The sequence below is a fragment of the Budorcas taxicolor genome, chromosome 13 (genome assembly GCF_023091745.1).
Source record: "Budorcas taxicolor isolate Tak-1 chromosome 13, Takin1.1, whole genome shotgun sequence".
Lineage (NCBI taxonomy): Eukaryota > Metazoa > Chordata > Mammalia > Artiodactyla > Bovidae > Budorcas > Budorcas taxicolor.
Genome location: NC_068922.1, coordinates 15,739,141 through 15,763,665, shown reverse-complemented (window position 1 = coordinate 15,763,665; position 24,525 = coordinate 15,739,141). Strand labels below are relative to the sequence as shown.

The window sequence follows — 24,525 nt, the reverse complement described above, 5'->3', positions numbered from 1 at the left end:
ATAAAATAACATGACCCTCTAAACCAACCTTGGACTCGATGGGTATTTGGTGTGCAACCCAAGACACTTTTTATCTGCTCTTAGTAGCTTCCATGCTCTCTCAAGATCAGTGATGCTTTATTCAGTAATCTCCAGTTTCCTTTGAACTCTAAGGCAAACCAAAGCCACCACACCACAATGCCCCTCTAACAAGCAAATCTTTAAAACCTCTGGTTCAAAACTAACTTGGAAGATTTAAGCCAACTGTATCTTATCTTGAACCTTCTGACAGGGAAAGGCGTTTCATCTGATCAGCAGAAAAGCATCACTGAAGCCTGTATTCTAATGACCCTGCCAGAGCTTAGCTTCTCAGTTCTGAGTGTTTGAGTTGCTCTGCCAGCCACGTTTATTAATTAGTGTATAACATTTCCATCTCCCTGCAAGTTGCAACCTCTCATAAAAAATGCATGATTTGATTGGCTTAGGAATGACAACTTCATTTACAACAGTCAAATAAATACCATACCTCACTCAGCAGTCTCTTCCCATTTTTTAATTTAACTACCCCCATGGCCTTTGGGATTTGTACTGACTCAGTGAATGAAAGGAGATAACTAGTGTAATTTCCTTTTCTTAATCATGTTTAGGCAAAAATGATTAAATCTCTTTTTTTAAAGAAACGAGGACTGGCTGAAAAAAAATTCCCTACTAAAAATAGATGGCAAATCTGAAAAAATGCCTTAAGGGCTATTTCATACTACCCATGTTTAAAATGCAAATCCATTAAACATCTGAGCAGGACATCTGATATTGTTTTTAGCAGCTATATTTATTCATCTCATCTTCCGCCATGGTACTAAACTTCGGTTGATATTTTGCCAAATGAGGATCTCTCCTCCAGCGCTGCGAATTCTTTATGAGTTTGAGCTTAATTTCACGGTCTCGTTTTGATCTCCACCTTCTATTCTAATGTGCAAGATCGTTTACCAACTTTGGAAACGACTTGTTGGCAGAGCTTAGGGAAATTATGACGGTTCGATTGTTCTATAAATACCTTCCCCTGAAGCTCAGTCTTCTAGAGATCAAATTCAAGGCTTGGGCCTTTCAATATATGGCATGTGACCAAAGTTTAAATGGCAAAGGGAAACTAAGAAAGGGGATCCATGAGATAAGACTTTCCTAAGAAATTTATTCTAAGGAAATAAAGGGAGAACCCTTCACTGACATTCAAGCTACAGGGGCAAATCTACTTTGATGGTTTCTTACTTCTCTGGATGTGCTGTACTGAATGTGGGTCTGGGAAACTGTGGTTGCTTTCTGTTTGCTTTGTAACGGAAAGAACACCTCAGTCAGAATCAGGAGGTTTGGTGGGGTTTGCATGTTGGCTTTGCCAATGCTAAGTACCTAGAGTCAAGCCACTCGGCCTGGTTAAGCTCCAGGAAACTAATGTTGGAAGCAAGGATCATATCAGCAAATTCACTGTCCAGTCTTGAGTCCATGTTTCATCTTGTGCTTCTAGTCTGTAGGGTAGGAGTCTACGTGACCCAAAGGGGTGTGAAAGACCATGCAAGAGCCGAGACTATGTACACTCCTCTTACGTTCACCCCACCAGTGTGTGAAGGGCTCTCGAGATTATCTGACACTGTGAGAGTGTCCATGAATAGAAGCTATCCCCTTGGGAGTTTGTTTACTCAACAAACATTTGCGGAGCCAGAACCAGAGCCCAAGGCACGAGGCACCACCCTGGCCTCTGACGTGACTTCTGAAGCTGCAGCTCCGTGTGGGAGATACTGACGCGTAAGTCACAGGGGAACAGACACAGCAGTGGGGAGGGTGAATTTCAGCACAGGCGAAATTATGCACAGAGGACCACAAAGCAGGAATATTCACCCCTACCTTCCCAAAGCGGGAGGCTGTGTTTTCACGGCGGGAACACAGCGTGTGAGCAAGGACGGCGAAGAAACTGAAGACACGGTGGAGACACGAGTTGGAGTTCCCACCTCACCCTCTAGAGTCGACAGTTGTGTTCATTGTTTTTCAGCCAAAAGACACAACACAACAATGTTCACACACTCCCAAGAGCAGCTAAGGAAACGTGAAGCCCCCAGCATCTGGCGGTAATTCCACCATCCGCTCCCCCTGCAGGAAAGCACTTAAAAGACTTAACAAGTTTAGCTCTAGGTAGGATAACTCCAAAAATTCCCCTAAGCCCATCTATGCTTTTGTTAGCTGTGAGGACAACGGATGAGACCCAAGTGATGAAGAGGCTGAAGCTGCAGAGCTGCTTCTCGGGGAGCACACAGACCTCCTCACTGATAATAAATGGGGCCCAGGCAGGGGGAAGACACAGGATGAGGGGAACCTGAGGATGATTTCAGCTCTTGTCCTGGTTGGCCCTCATGCCCATGTAGGTGACGCACGAGGAGGGCTGGGCTTGTAGGAGGAGAGGACTTCAGGTTTGGAATTTCCTGTGGGCCATCTGGATGGAACTTCCCAATAACAGACGCTGAATATCAAGGTTTGGGGCTTGACAGAACGGTCTGATGTCAAGGTCAAGCGTGGGGATCCAACAGCCTACAGGAGGTGGAGGGAAGCCAGGGGAATTTGAATGACGGAGACACAGTGAAGTTGGCCCGTATGAGAAAGTGACCCTAGGGCGCAGAGAGGTTTAAGGCGTAGTCCTCTGCTTGCCATCTTTAGGAGAAATATACGTTTTCATAAGAACGTCATTGATCATTTCTCTCCACTGTGTGTGGGAGGCACTGGGAAGACACAGCTTGAGACGCCTTTCTGTTCTCGTCTGCACTCAGCTCTGTTCTGCTCCAGCTTCATCCGTGTTCCAAGCTTTAGGCCAGACCCAGCCTCCCCTTCCATAAATCAGTATCAGGGCGGCCAGCTGGTGGTTTTTTTTTTTTTTCCCTTTCATTTCTTAGAATTTTGTTAAAGTCTCAGCTACATTTTCTTATTCCCAATAAAGCTCTTAAAAGATACAATGGAAATGTTGATATACTGCGTTTCATAAAACTCATCTTCGAGCCTATCATGTTTAGAGAAGAGACTCAAACTAAAATGCTGACGAAAACACCCCAAGAATCCAACTACCACATCTGTCCAACCAAATGCTGCCAGAGACTGAAGGTCATGCTCAAATGAGACTCTGAGATGTTATTCTGGGAGCTGGGCACTTGGCACAGTTGCGGTGGAAAGACCCGCTCTGTTGGAGCCCTAACCTGTATGCCAAGGGTTTTTCATTTTCCTTTTCTGGTCGGTGACTCTGAGTGGCTTTCACCTGAGAAGCAAACGATACAGAAATACAAGGGTGTGTCTTTAAAATCGATACAGGGTATTTCTTTCTGATCTGCATCATCAGGGTACCTCTCAGGAGGCGTCTCAAGGATTGACACCTCCTTAGCCTCGAGTTCTCTCCTCCTTCCTGAAGGATAAGAGGGGTTCATGGTTAGTCAGCTGCGTTACCGGCTTCTGATTGTTTCCAAGACCAAAGATGAGGGGGCTCAACTCGTGGGACTCAGAGCACAGTGAGAAAACAGTAAGGGTTATGAACCTCCAAACCGCCTAAGGAAGAAGCAGAAGCTTTTTTTTTTTTTTCTTCTAAAGCTCAAATCCAGCTCAAATCAGAGACTGAAATAAAAAAAACAGGCAGAGGAAGGTGAGCATGACAGAGTAGGCATCACCTGTACACAAACCCAGCTGATGCAAGTTCTTCCTCAAGGGCTAGTCATTTGCTTGCGCTAAAAACGAGGGGGCACAAGGTGCGCACGGCAGGTCCAGAGGAAGCCCGGTGGTCTCTCTCTTGCACAGAGTGTTCTCCTTTTGGGTCCCCTTTTCTCCTGGGGTCTAATACACCACCAGCAGGTGTGATGCCGGACTCTTCTTCCTCTGGGCACCTCCTGTCCTGCCCACTGCCTGGCCTCCTGCTGCTGCTTTGGTCAACCAGCCACGATTCATGCTTTGACGCTGGCGTGACAAGTGACAGCTGTGACTTCGGGAGAGGTTGGCTGTGGATTCCATTCTTTGTGGCGACACGTGACCCTGTGCGAACAGACTGCTACCGAGGACGCTTGAGGATTAGAAATAAGCCAAAATGCGAAAAACGTCTTTAGATTTGTAAGAAGAATGGAGGGAAAACGAGAACCCAGTCAAGGTGAAGTCTCAAAATGACTCTTTAGGGCAGGTGACCTTCCTTTCAAGCCTTCCAAACTGCAGAAACGTAGGGACCTAAAGCATCTCTTGCCAGCAGACAGTCTATGCTCTACCCTAGCGTTCGGGTGGTAGTTTCAGCTTCTTGCCTCTCAAGCTGTGGATTCCAAGAGAAAGAGGAGAGTAAGCCCTCTGCTTTTCTCTGAAGGCATTTCAAGTCCACGAAGGATGAAGCAGCAGGGATTCTAGAAGTTCCTGCAGGGTGGGGCTGGGCTGACGAGTATTACTGATTAACTCTTGGTGGCAGAAAATCGCTCTTCTTGCTTCAGAATAAAACTGGGCTGAAAACAGCACTCACTCCACCCATCCCCTGCCAGTCTGGGACCCGTGAACTCTGCATCAGTCTCATCTATCTCATCTGTGGGTCTTTTGAGGGACGATGGAGTGGAAAAATACAAGTGCCCAGAAACAACGATGCTGGAGAAGGAAGGGCCCCTTCCAGGCCCAGTGGAGCTGCCTCCTCCTTCACCTGTCCTGGATGGGCAGGTCGCCCCGACGCACCGCTAAAGAGTGCCCCCAAGGGCGCCAGGGAAGGTGCCCGTGTCTCCGCCTTCTCCAGGACTCAGATGAGTGGAGAGAGACGGAGCGGTGGCAAGAGGCACGTAAGCACACACATTCAGAGCAGCTTAAAGGGAACGGTGATGGATTCCCAGGACAGCAGCACTGATGAGGCCTACTTCTACCAGTGCATAAGCCTCAAACTTCACACACTAGGAATTCACATCATCCAGGGATCCAGTTCAAATGCAGGTCTGGGGTGGGGCCAGAGGACATTTCTAACATGTCCCCAGATGATGGCCACGCCACTGGTCCACAGACCACAGCTTGAGTAGCAAGGCTATGCTGTGCCCGTGGGAGGACAACCAGCAGGTAAGGCGCTCGCAGGCATCAGGATGGACAGCAGAAGAAGCAACCTGCTCACCACCACCACCCGCCTCTGGGGGTTGATGGCGATCCTCCCAGCTGCCGTTCTCAAATCTGCCGAAACATGGGGCTCGCTGGGAGGACTTTAAAAACACTGAAGCTAAGCTCCCACCCTGAGAAATTCTTTGCTAATTTGCTCGAGGTATGGCCTGGGTATGTGCAGTTTCAAAAATTCCCCGGGTGAGACTGGTTATCAGTCAGGGTTACTAATCACTGCCCCAGCTGTGGATGCAAATGGACTTCATGATTAAGGACTTTCCTCTTTCTCCTTCCATTCTTCATAAGTTCATCTCATTCGTCTGTCATTTTAGGTAAGTGGCCAGAAAGAGTATCGTCATTATCTCTCTGGGTCTTGCTCGGAGAATGGAAATGAGAAAAGGAATCGCCACATTCGCTTGCCTCACATCACAGAGTGTAATCCAGGGACAGACTGGTAATCTTGGCTCTGAATTTCTGATTCCTTAAAATGCTGTTTTGGCATCATTGCCAAGAGAAGTTTTAGGGACCTGAGAAAAAAACAACAGGTGCAGAACTGAGAGGCGTGGAGTTGTCCCACCTGCACTGCCAGGTGGCTGTGTGACCTTCCGCACATCACCTAACGTCTCTGGGTTTCCGTTTCCTCGACCATAAAGTGGGGACATCGGACGGTGCTGTTTCTAAGTACACTTATGATCAGATCTGGTCTTCTCCCTCTGCATGCCGTGTGTTCCTCTGCTGACCCAGAGAACAACACTGAAATAAGCAGAAACCTGCTGAGATTAACCATGATTTCCTAAGTCTGTGACTCTGACTTTTCTTTTCCTTACTGATGAGTTAGTTTTTGTCAATGACCTCCAGGGGTTTATCTGGACAACTTTGACTTAGGAGTGATTTCAGTAACTCAGAAGTGATTTGAGTGAGGAAGATTCTTTGATAAATGACTCACTGGTACCTGTGAGTTTCTTTTTCTTTTTTTTTTAGGGGTTGTGATTATAGTTAGTGCCTCCATGAGCAGAAGAAATGTAAGTGAGAACTCACTGAGTTTTGGGCTAATGCTCTTCTTTCTCTTTAAATGATATCCTATAAATATTAGACTATCATAAAGCAGGTACTACAGATGGATGAAGGTGACAAGAAGTTAGCCTGAAATTAGCTCATAGCTGTCTCTCCCATCCAACTTGTGTCTAGTACAGGAGGGAAATTATTAGCCGTAGAGGTCAGTAAGCATTCACTATCAGTATGATTTTTATTAACTGAACATTGATTATCTAAATTCTGAAAGCCAGTGAAAAATATCAGGTTTACTGAATCAAAACTTGCTAGAAACCTAATCCTCCCAGGGTTCCACCACTATGGGTCTGACATCACACCCGGGATGCAGGATGGAATGAGGGGATACCAATGGATTTTCTCTTTCCTAATCCACACGACTTGTTGACAGTTCATCTATGGTACCCTGGACCCCATACAACACTTAATGCAAAATATCTGGCACAGTTTTCTGGTATATACTTAAATATATGCTCTCCTGGAGAAACGACGATACACTCTCCACGTGGGAAGGGCATGATGCGCGGAACTGAATATCCCAGAACATACTCCACGGACCTTCCAGGGAAGGAGGCCAGTTTTCCAGGGAGCCTGCTCTTTGCTCTCTCGTGGCCCCTCCTGGCCCTAAGGAAGGCAGGGGGTCAGAGAGCACAGGACTTTGGGTCTCATAACCTCACACGCCCAGGGTCACATGTTTCCATGACCAGGACAGCGGCAGAGGTGACACGTGTCTAAGCCTGCACAATAATCCACTTACCCCCCTCCCCCCCCTTCTTAGCCACAGAGAAATCACAGCGTGATGACTGGACAGGATTTCTCACATCCCCTGCCCTCGTATCTTCATTGATCCTCCAGCCTTTGATCCGAACTCGAAGGGGGAGGACAGAGCCAATGGTGGAGGGGCGGGGGTGGGGCCCAGACAGGACAGCTGAGCTCCTGAATCCAGGGCAAAGCAGCTGCTGGCCTGGCCTCCCTGCCCGTTACGTGCTGTAGCCACAAAGACAGCACTGTTGGTGTGGCTGCTTAGGGAGGCTGTACCACCCGCCCGTAGTGGCTGCTGCAGATTTAAGTGCCCTCATTTGGGGGGAGTCTGGCCCCTTGTTTTCAGAAGCAGAGGATGCAGATGCCTAGATGGTTTTGCAGACCTCACCCCCCAGACCCTGGTTCCTCACCCACAAAGTAAGAGGGTGGGTGGGCCTGATTGTTCTGTAAAGGCCCCCAGGTCTTGTCGAGGCCACAGGGTGGGTGAGGGTGGCGGGCCTGGAGCTTTTCTGAGATTCCCCCCTGCTGGCCCACAGCTTTGGATGGCACGTGATAGGGTTTATGCTTCATCTTCGGAGATGAGTCCTGTCCCTATCTGCCCTCACCCCTTGGACAAAGAGCCCAGAGATGGAAGAGGACAGGGAGGCCAGCTGGACAGAGACAGGACATTAGAATGCAGATTGTGGAGCTGGGGCTGAGAGCCTGGGGTTGCAGATAAAGAAAAGAACCCTAATAACCTGAATGTTAATGAGCCGACGTTGGTGAAGCTACGCTCCTCTGAAGAGAGGTGCTGCATTTATAATCATGTCTGCAAAGCAGATCCTCCTACAGTAAGGACCACCTCTGATATGTGGCTCCATCTCAGTGAACCTGGTGTCAGTCACCTTGGACCCAAGTGACCAGGAAATCCTGCCTCTCACACCTGCTGTTTGTGGGGACCTCAGTCGGGGCTGGAGAGTGTGGTTTCACGTCTTGGGCAGGGTGAGAGGCTGAGGCCTCATGCCCCAACTCATGGGGACGGGCTGGGGACACATTTCCTGCTGCAGGAATGGGGGTGCCCAACGGGGCTTAGGACCTGTAAGCCTCTGTGAGCCTGTAGAGTGGGGTGCAAACTTGACAGGTGCCAGAGGTGCTCCTCTGAACCTGACCGTCTGTCCACGCCCCACTACGGATTGTGCCACCCTGGACAAGTCGCTCCCTTTCTCTGAGGTTCAGCTTCTTTACCAGCAAAGGGGCTGGGTGACACCTGCCTCGTGCAGCAGCTGTGACAATGCCAAGTGCTACATCCTGGAAGCTCCGTTCATCGGGGGCCTGACACCTGGGCCACTGACAGTCGTTACTACGTGGTGATTTTCACTGTGGTGCTGCACTGGCCTCTTGAGTCTGACTCCCTAGCCCCTCCAAGGAGGCAGGCATCAGACCAAAATCTCCCATCAGGAGGCCAGGCTATCGGGGAGGCTGAGGGACTGTGACTTTAATTCTGGTTCCATCACTCCTGTGCCAGGGGAGGGCAGAGAAGTTAATTTAATCTTCCAGAGCCTCTGCGTCCTCTGCACAAGGTGAATGCTATCACTTCATCCCGAAATGTTTTTTGGATGGGCAGCAAATAAACAATATCAGAAAGCCGTCTACAAACACAGGCAGCTCACTATGGATGTGGATCAGCGCCAGACACCAACGACAAAGGAAACCCACCTCCATCCTGGAGCCTCGTTAGGTTAGACACCCTCGTCAGACCAAGACCGGAAGCGGGGAAATGGACCGACCTGCTGGCATTCATCGCCTTCCCTTTACTTTCTCTGTTCCGGCAGAAGAATCGTGAGCGCTAAGCCCCCGCCAGTCCTCCACCCAGGGGAGCAAACGGGCTGGGAACCTCAGAGGGGAGCATCACACGCTGGATGGCCCGCTGCGTCTCTCTCTGCCGTCACCACCCCACACCCGCAGCAAATCACTCAGGGACGTTTACCTTCCTCCTACCTATGGACCCACGTTCCTACCTAGACACTAGTGCGATCAACGAACAGGCGCCCGAGAAGGGCTCTAAGGAGCATTGCAGTCTGACCGCTTCACCCTTCGATGAATAAAGGATGGACTCGTGAGTGCTTCTGGAGTACTCGAGGGGAGGGGATGGCACTGCAGACATGAACTTTGACCTGCCACCGCCTGATGGCAGGCGAGGAGGTCAGGAACAGCAAAGGAGACAGAAGGGAACACGGGTCACAGTGCCCCCACCCCGCCCCAAGCGTCCCACAGCCGCCCTTTCTCCTTTCGTCTCCGTGACTCGTGGCTGGTGAGAGCAGGAATGATCTGGTCCTGACATACTGCTTTGTTATTGAAACAACTTCACTAGCCCATGTCATAAGATGCTTCCTGAGCTCCTGTGCACTGTGACACCATGAGCAGAGGACACGTGAGGTCCCCCACAGGCCCCAGGTGCTGGTCTCCTTCCCCTGCTCCCAAGCAGACTGGCTCCAGCCGGCAGTGGAGCGCCGAGGCTCCCTCTCCCGGCCTCCCTGGCCCCAGCTCAGCCGCTCTCTGTTTTTTGGTGGCTAGAGAAGACCTCAGGGCTCCTAGACAGCGCTCCTCACAGCTCCCCATGTCATATACTCTGTTTGGTGGCCCAGAGTTGGAGGCTCTGAACTGGCTATCCCACCTCCCCCAGACGTCTCCTGAGTTGGGCTCAGCCCACCCGTGAAAGAGTACAGGTCTGCCCAGCTTAACAGCCCTGTTTCAGGTGATGCATTCTCGCACAGACCACTCACTCTAAAGACGGAATCTGGACTCTTTCCCAACTTTTAAAAATTTCCCCTTTCATCCGACTGTCATAATCCCTTCCTCCACAGTTCCATCCAGACCTTTAGTCAAATTCATGGGTTTCCCCCCCCAATATTCTCTTGAATGAAATCTTATCAGCCTTGTTGGAACGGAGATTTGTGTAACTGAACCGAATACAGTTAAGTCTCTGACACACGGGGGGCTTCCTGGTGGCTCAGCGGTAAAGAATCTGCCTGCAATTCAGCAGATGTGGGTTTGACCCTTGGGTCGAGGAAGATGTCCTAAAGAAGGAAACGGCAACCCACTCCAGTATTCTTGCCTGGGAAATCCCATGCACAGAGGAGCCACGGCAGGCTACCGTCCGTGGGACTGCAAGAGAGTCAGGCACGACTGAGCGACTGAACAACCACCCGCACGTGAACCTCCACGGTGCAAACTTTCAAAGATCCAAATGTGCGCTGACACGCTCAACTGCGGGAGTGAGTTTACAGGTCTGGGGTACACTGTCTCACGCAAGCATCCTCTACAGGTGGCTGTGCTTTAGTGTACTTTACTGTGAAGTAACTGCATAGAGCACAGCAGCATAGCATCTTTATTTCAAGCCCAGGATGTCTGGAAGCAAGTGCAAAAGCAGTAGCGTACAGTCAACTGTGTTAGTCGGGTATCTAGGCTAACTTTCTTGGACTTACCTACAAATCGGGCTTATGCAAGTGCTCCTGAAATGGAATGTGCTCTTGGAACAGACCTCGTTCGTACGTAGGAGCCTTGCTGTATTCCCAAGTGATAAACTCTGAAATCTAACTATGACTTCATTTTGCCATCCATTCCCTTCAGACACCAACATTTCTCAGACAATGCCATAGGTGACAGTGCAGATGTGGCCGAACATCTGTGCTAGGTTACCGGCATGCACACTTGGGTAAGCCATTTCCTTCTCCAGAGGATCTTCCCAGACCAGGGGTCAAACCTGTGTCTCCTGCATTGGCAGCTGGGTTCTTTACCACTGAGCCATGTGGGAAGTTGCTAAGCTCTCAGAACAGTCCTATTAATTAGGTTGGTGTTTGAGACTGTGTTGTTTGCAAAACAAAACTGGAAGGCCTCCCACTGAGTTCTGTTACCAAAAAAGTGGTGTAGCTGTTTCCTGTTTTAACCCAGGCCTTCGCACCTCAGCCATTCTCAACTTGCCACCACTAAGGATCCCTCATGAATCACCTCCCACAGGCTTCCTTGCTTTAAGGAGGCCATATTCTTAAAAACACACACACACACAAAACCTGGCTTTTCATTTAAGGTAATTTAACCCAAACACCAGGAAATGCCCAAAGTTACTGAATGGATAGTTGGCCTGTCCAAAGCAGAAGCGCCCACTATACAGGTAGCTTGTAAAACCTTATGGTGGGTAAATGGGCAGTTTCCAACAGCCTAAAAAAAAATTTTTTTTATTGGAGAATAGTTGGTTTAAAATGTTGTATTAGTTTTTGCTGTACAGTAAAGTGAATTAGTTATACATATACATCTATCCACTATCCCTTTTTTATTAAAGATTCTTATCCCATGTGGGTCATTACTGAGTATTGAGAAGAGTTCCCTGTGATATACAGTAGATCCTTATTAGTTATCTATTTTATATACACCAACGGACTTTTGTCTGTTAGTTGCCTACTTGCATCTAACTCTTTGCGACCCCATGGACTTTAGCCCACCAGGCTCCTCTGTCCATGGAATTCTCCAGGCAAGAATACTGGAGTGGGTTGTCATTCCCTTCTCCAGGGAATCTTCCTGACCCAGGGTCTCCTGCATTGCAGGCAGATTCCTTATCATCTGAGCCACCATGGAAGCCGAATAGCTTTTTATAAAGTATTAAAACATACCTTCCCAGATCCCCTGGGATTGGCCTGAAGCCTGTGAAGGACCAGACCAAGGATTTCTTCCTCCCTCCAACTTTCTTGGGTCTCAGACAATGAGTTGGTCGGCAATCCTGCCACCCAGGCTGAGATCCCTTTGGGGCTGGTTCTATACCCTGCACCTGTCTTCATGCTGGCTTGGCTCCGGAGGTGCAGGTGGTGGGGTGGGGGGCTTCTGCACCCACCCCTCCCAGGAGCTCCTCCGCAGCCACTCGGTGGTGCTCTCCACCACAGGCCTTTTAAAGTGATTTTATTGATATCAAGGACTTCCCCGGTGGCTCAACCACTAAAAGAATCCACCTGCAATGCAACAGGCACAAGACACAGGTTTGATCCCTGAGTTGGGAAGATCCCTGGAGGAAGGGAACGGCTACCCACTCCAGTATTCTTGCCTTGGGAATCTCACGGACAGAGGAGCCTGGCGGGCTACAGTCCCTAGTGAGAAAGCACAGACACAGTAGGGAAAACAGCCGCTCAGGGCTAGAAAGACCAAATATCTCGGCTCTGACCAAATTCTGCAAAGGCTAAGTTTGAAGAATCTACACCCAACGGGTGTCCTGACATTGTCTCCAGCAAATACATTATATCTGTTGGGTTGCTCCCCCAAACAACTTCACACCTACAGAAACTGTCAAGTAGAAATAATGTCTTATAAGTCCATTTCTTCAGGGGCTCAGAAAGCTTTACATACATTCTCTCATTTAGCACCTACTCTTCTCTTATGGAGGTGGAAGGCAGGGATTATCATCATTAAATGGCAGTTGTCAAGTGCCGTTGTACTTGTGCTGTGAATCAGCTATGATCCTAAGCGGAAACGAAACCCAACCGAACAACAAAAGTGAAGAATTACACAGCTTATGAAGCCTAAGCTAAGAAAAGTGACCACCAGGTAAGGAACAATATGTGGGCAGGCCAAACAGAAAAAGGGATTTTCTATTTCTTCCTGTGTTTATTTGACTGAACTGATAACCACATATGGATGTGTGTGAATGTTTTTCCTGTAGGAGTACAGAGATATACATAAATATATAGATCTCTATATGTGAACCAAACTATCATTATATAAACAGTTCGATTCAGTCACTCAGTCGTGTCAGGCTCTTTGCGACTCCACGGACTGCAGCACACCAGTCTTTCTTGTCCATCACCAATTCCTGGAGCTTGCTCAAACTCATGTCCATCAAGTTGGTGACATCATGCAACCATCTCATCCTCTGTTGTCCCCTCTTCCTCCTGCCTTCAGTCTTTCCCAGAATCAGGGTCTTTTCAAATGAGTCACTTCTTCACATCAGGTGGCCAAAGTTTTGGCGTTTCAGCTTCAGCATCAGTCCTTCCAATGAATATTCAGGACTGATTTCCTTTAGGATGGACTAGTTGGATCTCCTTGCAGTCCAAGGGACTCTCAAGAGTATTTTCCAACACCACAGTTCAAAAGCATCAATTCTTTATAGTCCAACTCTCACATCCATACATGACCACTGGAAAAACCATAGCCTTGACTAGACGGACCTTTGTTGACAAAGTAATGTCTCTGCTCTTTAATATGCTGTCTAGGTTGGTCATAGCTTTTCTTCCAAGGAGAAAGTGTCTTTTAATTTCATGGCTACAGTCACCCTCTGCAGTGATTCTGGAGCTCCCCAAAATAAAGTTTCTGTTTCCATTGTTTCCCCATCTATTTGCCATGAAGTGATGGCACCAGATGCCATGATCTTAGTTTTCTGAATGTTGAGTTTTAAGCCAACTTTTTCACTCTCCTCTTTCACTTTCATCAAGAGGCTTTTTAGTTCTTCTTTGCTTTCTGCCATAAGGGTGGTGTCATCTGCATATCTGAGGTTATTGCTATTTCTCCTGGCAATCTTGATTCTAGCTTGTGTTTCATCCAGCCCAGCATTTCTCATGATGTACTCTGCATAGAAGTTAAATAAGCAGGGTGACAATATACAGCCTTGACATACTTCTTTCCCGATTTGGAACTAGTCTGTTCTATGTCCATTTGCTTCTTTACCTGCATATAGATTTCTCAGGAGGCAGGTCAGGTGGTCTGGTATTCCCATCTCTTTAATGCAGAGATATACATAATACATAAATATATAGCTCTCTCTGTATGAAACAAGCTATCATTATATACACGTGGAATCACAAATCTGCATGCAGTTTGCATTTTGGAGTGTTTGGGCAAAATCATTTTTTTGAATAAAACTCAACTCCTCTACAGGTATTTTTCTTTGACTCATTTGGGCATTAAATATCCAAGAGCAATTTATTAAACACTAACTATACATAGGCACATTGGCTGGCTTTGTTTCTTAAAGATTTAGTTATAAACATCACAGTAACTACTATAGGTGTCTGGAACCTAGAATGGCACCTGACCAACCATAAAAATTCAGTAAATATTTGTTGGACGAAGGTACGAATATTTTGTGTGTTCTCCATGGCACAGGAGTTTGAGGACTCAAACCTGTTCATAGTGATCTTTTGCCCTTTTTTTTTTTTCCCCTCTCTAACAATTTTCAATAAAAGGCGCCTGAGGGGAAAAAAAATACTTTGAGCACAACCTCGTCAGGCTTTGATTCAAATGGGATGGTTTAGGGGGAAATTTCCATGATGGGAAGAGATAGAGTTTGAGATATTTTTATGACAGAGATAACGATGATGATGATGATAAAATAATCACCACGGCTCTGAGAACAAAGACATTAAGTACATATCAGTAATCAGAAGAGGTGGTGCAGAGTGAGTGAGCCCCTGGAAAAGCATCACAGTGGGCCAAGTGAATTTGCTCTCAGTGCCAGTCACTGCTGCTCTGCTGCAAGAAACGAAGCCCCAGCACGCCTCTCTAAGAGGACACTGGGGGACAATTCTATGGAGGGCTGTGTTCCAGGCCACCGGGGAGGGCTGCCCGCCCACACAGGGCCAGCCGGGAAGGGGGGCATTCACGCCATGCGGGCGAGCACATGTGGCCCAAGAGGGCATTTCATTTACAGCTTCCTCCTGTTGGATCAAGCCCATTGGTTTTTATCTCTCAGATCTACGTGTCATTTCCGTCTGCCACGGCTAACATGCAGCGCTCTAAACAAATGTGCTCTTAGGGCAGTAACGCCTTAATATAAACTGCATTTAATAAAACTGGTAGGGACTCTTAGAAAGGAGGGAGGCAGGTTTGGAGAAAGTGGCTGGAAGAAATTTGCAATTAATATTCCAATTTCTCCTTGCCGTTCAAATTTAAGAGCTTTTTCAAAACTGTATTCGTCTCTGTTATTACATCCTTAATTAAATTAATTTATATGGTGAATGCTCTAACGATGCTGCTGGAGATTTTCAATCAAAAAGCCTTATTGCAAGAGACAATGTGTGTGAAGACCTTGAAAAAAGAGTGGCGCTAGGCCTGGAGCAGGGGGATATTTGGCTGTGACACCCGATTATTGAAGGGGTCGTGGCAGTTTTCCTGGGCCTCCACTGAGGTCGTTACTTTATTTTTTAATTAAGCTAAATTAGGTCAGGGAAAACAAAATGAATCTCAAGAGTTTCCCTCACAGGGTTTTTCTCTCTGGCAAGCACCATGGCAGACGATGACATTTCTATTGAGTAATTCTACCAGTGAGGTTGTGCCTGCCTGAAACCCTGAACAAAGACAGTACCTCTCAGCCTGATCGGCTATATGGGAATCAGGATTTGTCCAAGGACACAAGTAGCTCAGCTATGGAAAAGGTCAGGCTCAGAAGTCAGTACCAGGGCTAGTGACTCATCCAGTCCTTTCTGCACAGACATGGTCACAGACCCACTAGGGATTTCCAGGGCATGTGCGTGGTGTAACTGTAGAGCTCTGCTGCCTGGCACACCAGCAGCACCCGATACTCATGAGTGGATGTTAACCTAATGTGCCTGTGTGCTCAGTCATGTCCGACTCTTTGCGACCCCATGGACTGTAGCCCGCCAGGCTCCTGTGTCCATGGGATTCTCCAGGCAAGAATACTGGAGTGGGTTGCCATTTCCTCCTCCAGGGGATCTTCCCGACCTGGGGATTGAACCCGTGTCTCCTGTGTCTCCTGCACTGCGGGCAGATTCTTTACCTGCTGAGCCATCAGGGAAGCTCTAACCTAATGAAATGTTAGTAATAAATCATGCCTGTGCCTAAGATTTGATCTCTTCCTTAAGTGTCAAACCACTATCTCTAGAGCAGAGTGTCATCAAACCAGGAGAAGGACCGCCCAACCCTCTGAGGCTCATTTCTTGCTCCCTATGTAGAGCTGCTGAATTTGCTCCCCTATCTTCTAAGAGTGTATTTCTAGGATTTATTTTGAGCATTTCAGAGGATGTAAGACCCAGTGTCTTTCTCAGTCACACAGTAAGAGATAGGCTTAAGAGATGTGTCCTTGATGACTTTGTGCTGCTAAGTAATGCCCTGATGCTTCACCCTACACCCCACCAAGGAAAGGGTCTCTATAATCCACACATTACACAGGAGGAAGAGTGCATAAAAGAATGTTCACTTGCATAAAAGAACGGCCCATCAGCTTTCCTTTCTTTTCCATATGAACCAAGTTCTTTGTTTCTCTCAAGAATGAAAATTCCTTGACATCACCAAGTTTGGCTGCATGATGAAAAGTTCCATATGACAAAACACATCAACTGTAAGAGAAAATTAAACAGGAAAGAAAAAAAAAAAAAAAAGGCAAACCAAACACCCAGCACTATTTGATCTTGCTTTAAATGGAAAGTTTTGGACACTTTAGAAAAAAAAAAAGGCAGCAAGTGCCTTTTTAATGGATTTTATCCACAGGAGAAGTGATTACAACCAGAAAAGCTTTAAAGTGTCAGCTGGTGATGCATTTTTCTTTATCCTTTTTATTTTTATTCAGAAAGAAACTGAAGGCATATGGCAAAGTGCATCATTAATTTCTTATTAATTTCATAATAGGAAGGCGACCAGTTAAAATAGTAGTGCTACAACTTTAAATTACTGAACTTGCTTGGTATTTAATGAGAGATTTAGCACAGCAGGGATTCTATTAAATTAAGTTGTGCCTTCACATCACAGTGGGAAAACAGGTGTATATTGGTTTAGAATTATGGAAATGTTGACTAATTCCAAGGCTTGTAATCAAACAGCAAGGCACCCTGTAATATTTTTTCCCTGAGAATATGCATTAATCTTTTATGTCTGGTCCCATTTCTTCCCGTCCACCAAAGCTCCCAGCTGATAGGAAACCACTTTCATGTTCTTGCTGGAGCTGTTAAGGGTGATGCTGATCAGATAAAGCAATACATAAATGCAAGATGCGGGACTCTGCTCCCATTCACCTAATTTGAAATGGCAGATGTAGCAACAGTGTGTGTGCTGTGAAGCCTCGGAGCTTACAAATCAGACCTGACTTCTCAGAATTTTCACTTAACCTGCCTCAAGTAATTGGGCAGAGGAAATTGAACTGGATGAAAAGAAAGCCGGAAACAATCCACAAACCGTCTTTTCCAACCCCAGAATTCTTGCTCTTAATAAGGGGTTTCCAGAATCAGCAGCCCTGACTTCTGCATGCAGAAAATTTTAGAGCAAAAAAGAGACATGAGTAACTGGTTTTTTTTTTTAAATACAGAAGATGCTATTTGTTTGCTGAGAAAGGGGTCAGAGTGAAATGTCCGACGTCCCAAACAGAAGCAAGCTCATCAGTCATTTGTACGAGTTTCAACACAGCCCATTCATTAACTCTGGGTTTTGAGGAGCATCTTCACACATGAAAATGGCATGTCAGGAGTTGTGCTCCTTCCAGTGGAGGGGATGAACTCAAATGAACCAAGCTTCACATTAATTTAAAATAGGATGAGATCTGGCACCAACAGACCCTAAATGCTATAATAACAATTCATCATCTCAAGTAATTTGTTTAAACACATAGAAGGGATTTTGCACACTAATTACTGTAAAGTATTTCATTCTAAAAGAAGGAATACCAAGTGGTCTCTGGGTTGGGTTAGGAGCCTGGGAAATAAAAATTATTATTTTTTCTGCTATAGACAGTAAATATTTACTTTGGTTGCTTCATTCAATAATGTAACCTAACACTGCAACCTCCCAGAACTTACACTGGAAAAATTCCATTTATACAGGGAATGAAGCAGAAATAATACTAAAAAAATCATCAGGCAAAGCACTTAGACCCAGTAAAATCTTCCCTACTAAAAAAGTACCTAAGATGTTTCAGAGAGAAGTAGTTAAATTAAATTAGGAGGGAGAATTCTGGTATTACACTTGCTTTTCTGAATCTCAGTCTGTCTGATTTGCTCACACAAAAAGGGGAAAACCAAAGCAGTGTGGTTTGAGACCACAGGTTGTAATTTACTACTTTTTTGTTATTACCAAGTTAATGTTTTGAAAACCTTTTACTGAGTATCTTGCCACTAAAATATATGATTTTCAATGGAGCTAAGGTGAAGTAAGCAAATGCTATCTTCTCTGGGGGTGACAGGGTATCAAATGACTTGTGTACATAGGTTTGCATGGCAGATAAATGATAAGACATTACAATTATACCCTGAAAACATTAGGGACATCATGTTATTTTTCTTTTACTCTTATCAAACCAGGTTTCAATAAAATCATTAACACAGCACTGCTTACCAGAGGTTCTTCATTATCAGCAACACACATCATTCTGCCATTAAATAAACTCATCCCTGATATCTGAATCAACAGGGAAAATATCCCACCTAGCACAGAGAAATTTACACCAGCATGCACTAGATAAAACGGTCACAAACCCCCAGAACTCCTGTATTCGGATGCAGCAGCTACAGCCAACATTAGTTCATTTCTAGTGAATGGTACCAAACGTCCAGTATGACTGGGAAGGAAATGCAAACAAAAAATTGTAAGCTTCGTATTTTCTGTTCTCTATCGACATGAAGCCACAAATTGGGCATTAAAACATTGACTTTGTTAACCACCACTGACTGTTTAGAAGCCATTAGGAGGTTGAATATTACGGCTGTGCAGAGTACATTTTGTCCTTTCAAAAGAAAAATCTAAGGACTAAATTTGAAAAGAGGCTCCTGGTGAGTAAAAGCTTTTCCTTTTCCATTTGCTCCTCTGGTGTATTGCATGCGTGTGTGCGTGCATTCTTTTTTTCCCCTTTACAATCGCTGCCCACCCAATCCTCTGTAGCAGCCACTGCGACCCAGTGGGGTCATTCTGATTTTCTGGCCAGGAGACACACTCTCTGAGAGGTCTTTCTGTCAGCATTAATGCCAGCGCTTCTTGAGGGGCTGGCTAGCCGCTCTGGCTGCTGCAAGGTGGACCGAGGGCCAGGTCTTGGGGGGGTAGTCAGCACACCCTCCTCAAAAGCCCAAAGTCATTTTTGGCACTAAGAGCCCATCACTAGAACCTTCAGTTGAAAGGACCATTTTCAAGCAATAAAGTGATTTTGGTACAAAAGTAAACCGACTCACCCCAGGTAAAGTTTTAATATTGTGCAGTGCATTCTGGGCCTCAAGTGCAGCTTTTCTTGTATAAAATGTTACGAAACAACAACCTACAGAGAGAAATGAAAAGGTTTTAGAAATTTCTGTGAATGCTTTGCTCAGATATAATGGAGACTGGGGCGAACGAGTCAACTACTTAAAAGGATGCACAATTTAAAAATAAGGTGCACGGCAACAGTAGTAACAACAGCTCAAGCATTTACCCAGCGCCTTTCATCCTAAATCATATTTATTAGCTTTTCCCCACGTTGGGGAATCAATTCATAACTGCGCACCAACTACCGGGAACCTGGGTCTTCAGGAACGGGGGTGGGAGGCTGTGGGCGAGTTGTCAATGGGACTTGTGGCGCAGTCACAGCATCAAGTGAAGTGTTTAATCACAACCACAAGAGCAGACACTTATATTAACTATAATTGTCTTAGAGGCTATCTCTAGAACATCACCCTTTTAAAACACTTTCTCGACTCCGAGGCTTAGACAACTGGATAACAAGCTGCCTAGGAGCTGAGAACAAGCCCTCTTCTTTCCAATTTCCATCATAGCACATAATGCGAAGTTCCACACACAAAACATGCAATATTTGTTTGCTGAAATTAAAGACTCTATTTTAGCCAGTTGAGAAAGTGAGCTATACGTGGTGGGCAGATGCTGAAACAGATGTTTGCACTGTCTGTGCTGAGAATGAAACATGGCCATGGGACGTCAACCACTAATCTCTTGATTCCTCATTTCTAAGAGGTGATGGGAGTCCAAGCCGAAGGCTCCTCCAAGGGAGACCAGCCGATGCTCTTCTCCAAACCACCTCCCTCCACCAAAGAAAATGGTCTTGAAACCTCTCATTCCTTCTGTATTCTAAAGCAAGGCTCACCCCTTCTTCAGCCTGTGCCTAAAGATACTGGTTAACATGGTTAAACCAGATGAAGACACTGGTTAATAATCTGTTAATTAACAAAGCATTTCTTAGCACAACCAAGTGTAGATAAAAGGGATAAAAAACTTTAGAAATTAAAAGAAAAAGATGCTCCCTCTGACCTGCCTGTCTTGGATGAGTTGGGTGGAGAAAAAGAGGCAGAGAGATGCAGTCACACTCAATTAGCTCTGATTCTTACCCTCATGCTTAGAGAGATGGGGAGAGCCTCGAGAGGTCCTCAAATGCCAAGTACAGCAAGTGGCTGGAGAGAAATTCACGGCACTAAGGCATCAACTTTGGCTCTATTTAGGGGAATGATGTAAGACCACGGACAGAAAAAAGTGGCACATTTGGAGAGCAGGAAGTTGGCATCACAAACCATCAAAGGTTCCAAGTTACACATTAGCATCTACTTTTCAGAACAAAAAACTCATTGGAAGGAGTAGAAGACGAAGTACTATACCACCCCTACAGCATTCTGAAATACATGTAAGATGCTTCCTCCTTATTTGGGAAAAAGAACAAAACTTGGATCCTTGTCATATACTATTTCACTGGAGTCTACTGAGATTAAATATGCAAATCCTTCACCTTCTGGATAAAGGAGAGTATGATCCTAGCTTTTTGGCATTTAAAAACCTCCATGTCTCCAAGGATGGGAGACTCTTCACGTGTTTAATTTGCATGAAGGGAGGTATATGAAAATTATGAAGGGTCTTTAAAGAATCACAGATGGACAGAGTGGGCCTTTATATATGAGCTTGCCACTTCAGCTATTTGACTTCTTAGACCAGAGTGTATTTGGTCATGCTGCCTGGTGGTAGATTATTTTTCCTAAACTGATCAAATTAATGTGCGATTTTCAGCTCCACTGGCATAACCTAAGCCCAGAAAAGCTATAGGAACTGCTTTAAATCAAGGAATGATTTTAAACAGCAAAGTCCAGTTCCAGCTTCTGGTATCCACTGTAATCACTTTAAGAGGAGGAAAAATACCAATTATCTTCTATTAGACTTGATACAGAAAGAAAAACATGGAGAAAAAAATCGTAAAGGAAAAGAACACATAAAAAAAGAAGGTATAACTCAACTGCTATGCAGTACAGTAAAAATTAACACAACATTGTAAATCAACTATATTTCAATAAAATCGAAAAGAAAAACAGAAAAAGACATTATCTCTGTCTTCTAAAAGCTTCTAACAACCAGACTCTCAGGAAGTTCTCCTTTTTCTCTTCTGGGCTTATGGGCTTGGCTTCTGGGTAAGCAAGCAATGGGGATGCTCTGAACTTCGACTTCAAAACCGAAGCCTCAGAAAGGGGCAGAATCCGACGCTTTCAAGCAGGTAGATTTTAGGGGTATGACACTTAAAAGAGAGAAGCTTTCAGATGCAGTAGAAGGCACAGAGCAGTTTGCTTGCCTGGAAAGAAGGCAATTAAGGAAGAATTTCCTAAGCAGAAGGAAAACAAATGCTAGTCCAGCCAAGTTCAGAGACAAGAAGAAAAGCTGAGGTCAACCTAAAAGAACAGTGGAATGACAGGGGAACCTGTCATGGTGACTGACATGCATGGTAGGACAAAAGCAAAGAGGAACAAATGATGTAAACTGAGGCAGACTTGTTTTGGGGCCACCCTGGACCCAGTGCGGTGGTCTCAGGAATAGAGTGGTCCCCACTCTTGCCTTAAACACCCAAACAAAATTCCAACCACTTTCCATGGCCTGGAAGTCCACTAGGAAGGTGTAGTTCATCTGCTACTGAAGCAATAAAACGCTACCCTTGAGGAAGGTAATATTTAATTGTTCCTAGCTATTTACACCTTAGTATGAATTTGGCAACTCCAAGTGTTTCCGTCTTGAACAAGGTTCTTGGTGAACAGACAGTGGTTTCTGTGTTTGTTTTGCTTTGAGAAAGTTTGAAGCTGATCTCTGAGCAGCATGGGATGGGGTGAGGAGGGGCAAGAAAGCAGAGAAGAATCTAGGGGGTGAAGGAAAGGTATTTCAAATCTCTAACTCTCTCCAATTTCATGCAGGGTCCACTCTGCCTGTGCAGCTGAGAGGGTGACCTCAGGGATCTGCCCTTGACAGACCTCTCTGGGAACTGTGCATACCTCTTAACTCTTCTCCTGGGTTGGCCAACAAGTCGGTTTGGGTTTTTCCATAACATCTCACGGAAAAACCCAAATGAACTTTTTGGTCAACTCAATACTTTAGTCCCATTGAAACAAAGACTCTGGAAGAACATGCCCCCCAAAGCTCTAGTTCTAGCTGTAATACAAAGAAGAGTATCCTGGACACCACTGCTGACTCGCCTCCCCTTCACTGCTCACTGACTCCCAATCCGACAGCGCGTCCCTGGGTACCTCGCACTTAGGACCTTTGAAAAGAGGCAGCCTATCCCCATGTGGGCATGGCCCCCGTGGCTTGGTGACTTAGAGCTTGGGCTGAATTTCTGCCCCAAAGTGTAGCCTCAGCTGGATGCCCTCACGCAATGAACAACTTGCACCAGTGTGGGGGCTCTGGGGGAAATCTCACTCCAAGACTCTTCTTTTGGTTCCCTACTTTCAGTTCCTGGATGCCTCGGTGGAAAACACCTTACTTCCTCTATACCTGAGCTACTTGTGCTGTATCACCTCGGAATCAACCCACAAAAACCAGGGCTGCCCACCGCTACTTCCTCCCTGAGAAAAGAACCCTACCTGGATATATAGCCAAAAGGTTTCATTCAGAATAAACTTAACAGTCAAAACTATTCCTGCCCTTTCTTGGGCGAAAAAATGTCTTGCACTTCACTCCGCATGCATACTAACTGATTTAATAAAAATAGCGTTTGATTAAGTTATCAGAAAAATCTGCAGTAGAAATAGAGAACTCCCAATTTCAACATTCATCTCTGAGGCAGCCATTTGTGGTTTTCCCCCGATGGGACTTGAGTCTGGATGTTTCCAGAATAACAATGTGTTTCAGAGACTCCTGCTTCTCTGAGTCCTCTCCCAGCTAAACAACCAGACTTTTTAAGCAACCGGTTCACTTGATACGCTCATTAAAATCTTAAGATTCATTGACCTGAGGAAATCATTTCAACACACGAAGGGAAAAGTATCGTCAGTATCTGCCCTAAGGTGGTGGTGATCACCATGGCAAAAGGTCGGGGAGAGACTCCAGGTCCTAGAAAACTCATGGTGATGTAACAGGGTGGGCAGTTTCTTTCCTGCCTACACCACCTGGATGGACAGCTGTTAAGGCAGCCACGTGGCTTGTGGACTTCCCCGTGCCAGCTGTAACTCAGGTGTGAAGTTCAATGGATTTGTCTGCAGGTCAGCTGTAACACCAGATGGCCCTGCAGTCTGATTCTGGGACAGACCTTTCTCCTTTACCAGGTTCTGCTTCCAACATCCTTGAAGGTGGGTGGTTAAACACCGACCACAGTTCTGGGCGCCCTTTAGCGGTAAGCGGCTGCACTGTGCGCCCGAGGGGACCACCCTTCCGGCGTCAGCATCACTCCTGGCACCTGCTTTCTCTGCTGCCCATGAGTGCAGAGCGAGGCTTGCTCTACATCACAGAGGGGAAGTGACCTGCCAGCGAATTCCAAGGATGGGCAGGGGCAGAGGCTTCAGCCTACATCACAGAGGGGAAGCGACCTGCCAGCGAATTCCAAGGATGGGCAGGGGCAGAGGCTTCAGCCAGGCTCAGCCCTCCTGTTTCTGCTCTGGGCTCCGCATTTCTTTTCTCTGCCTGTCTGACACAGTCTCATAAGCACTCACACTTTATGATTCTTGCCACCTTTATCCTCTGGCTCCAGAGTTTCTGCCGGTGGCAGCAGCTGGCTTAGAAAAGATAAACCTGCTGTCCCATGCCCAGGTGATTTTAAGGCATCCCACTTTCCAAGAGTTTCAACAATTCATTGCCTTAATAAGAGCTCTGGATTCTGGAGTGAAAAATTAAAAAATCCATCTTTTGCATGTCTATTCATTGGCCCCACCCCTTACTCCTCACTGAAAGTGAAAGTTGCTCGGTCATGTCTGATTCTTTGCGACCCCATAGACTATAACTCCATGGAATTCTCCAGGCCAGAATACTGGAGTGGCTTGCCTTTCCCTTCTCCAGGGGATCTTCCCAACCCAAGGATCGAACCCAGGTCTCCCACATTGCAGGCGAATTCTTTACCAGATAAGCCACAAGGAAAGCCCTTACTCCTCACTAGGGCGCTTTAAATTCACAGGTGAAATGGGTTTGGGGGTAAAACCTGAGAGGTGACCCAGAACCAAGTATTAGTGTCTCAGGTTTGTACAGAGTCCACCAGTGACGACTCCTCACTGACCCCCCAAGTGCTGCTGGGTCTGTACATATAGCTGGGGGTGGCACATGAGCGCTTACTGGCCATTACTGTCTCCCGTGAATTCATTTTGCAGCTTAACTGTGAATACCTGGCTAACCCCTCAGATGGCCACTTAAGCCAGATCCATTTGGGTGGTAAAGGTCTAGACAGAAAGGTCCTGGGGTGCAGAGCACCCACGGTGAAGGCGACCGGTGTGAGGCCTTGCCGTGGGC

At 46.2% G+C, this 24,525-nt stretch overlaps 1 protein-coding gene across 2 annotated transcripts in view; it reads right to left on the bottom strand.

The window, feature by feature from the left end:
• CELF2 (CUGBP Elav-like family member 2) overlaps window positions 1-24,525 on the bottom strand; it is a 308,002-nt gene that overhangs the window by 81,227 nt on the left and 202,250 nt on the right. For both annotated transcript variants that reach the window (XM_052650849.1, XM_052650850.1), the window contains exon 3: window positions 19,035-19,117. In XM_052650849.1, coding sequence (XP_052506809.1) covers window positions 19,035-19,117 — 83 coding nt within the window. The remainder of the gene's footprint in view (window positions 1-19,034; window positions 19,118-24,525) is intronic.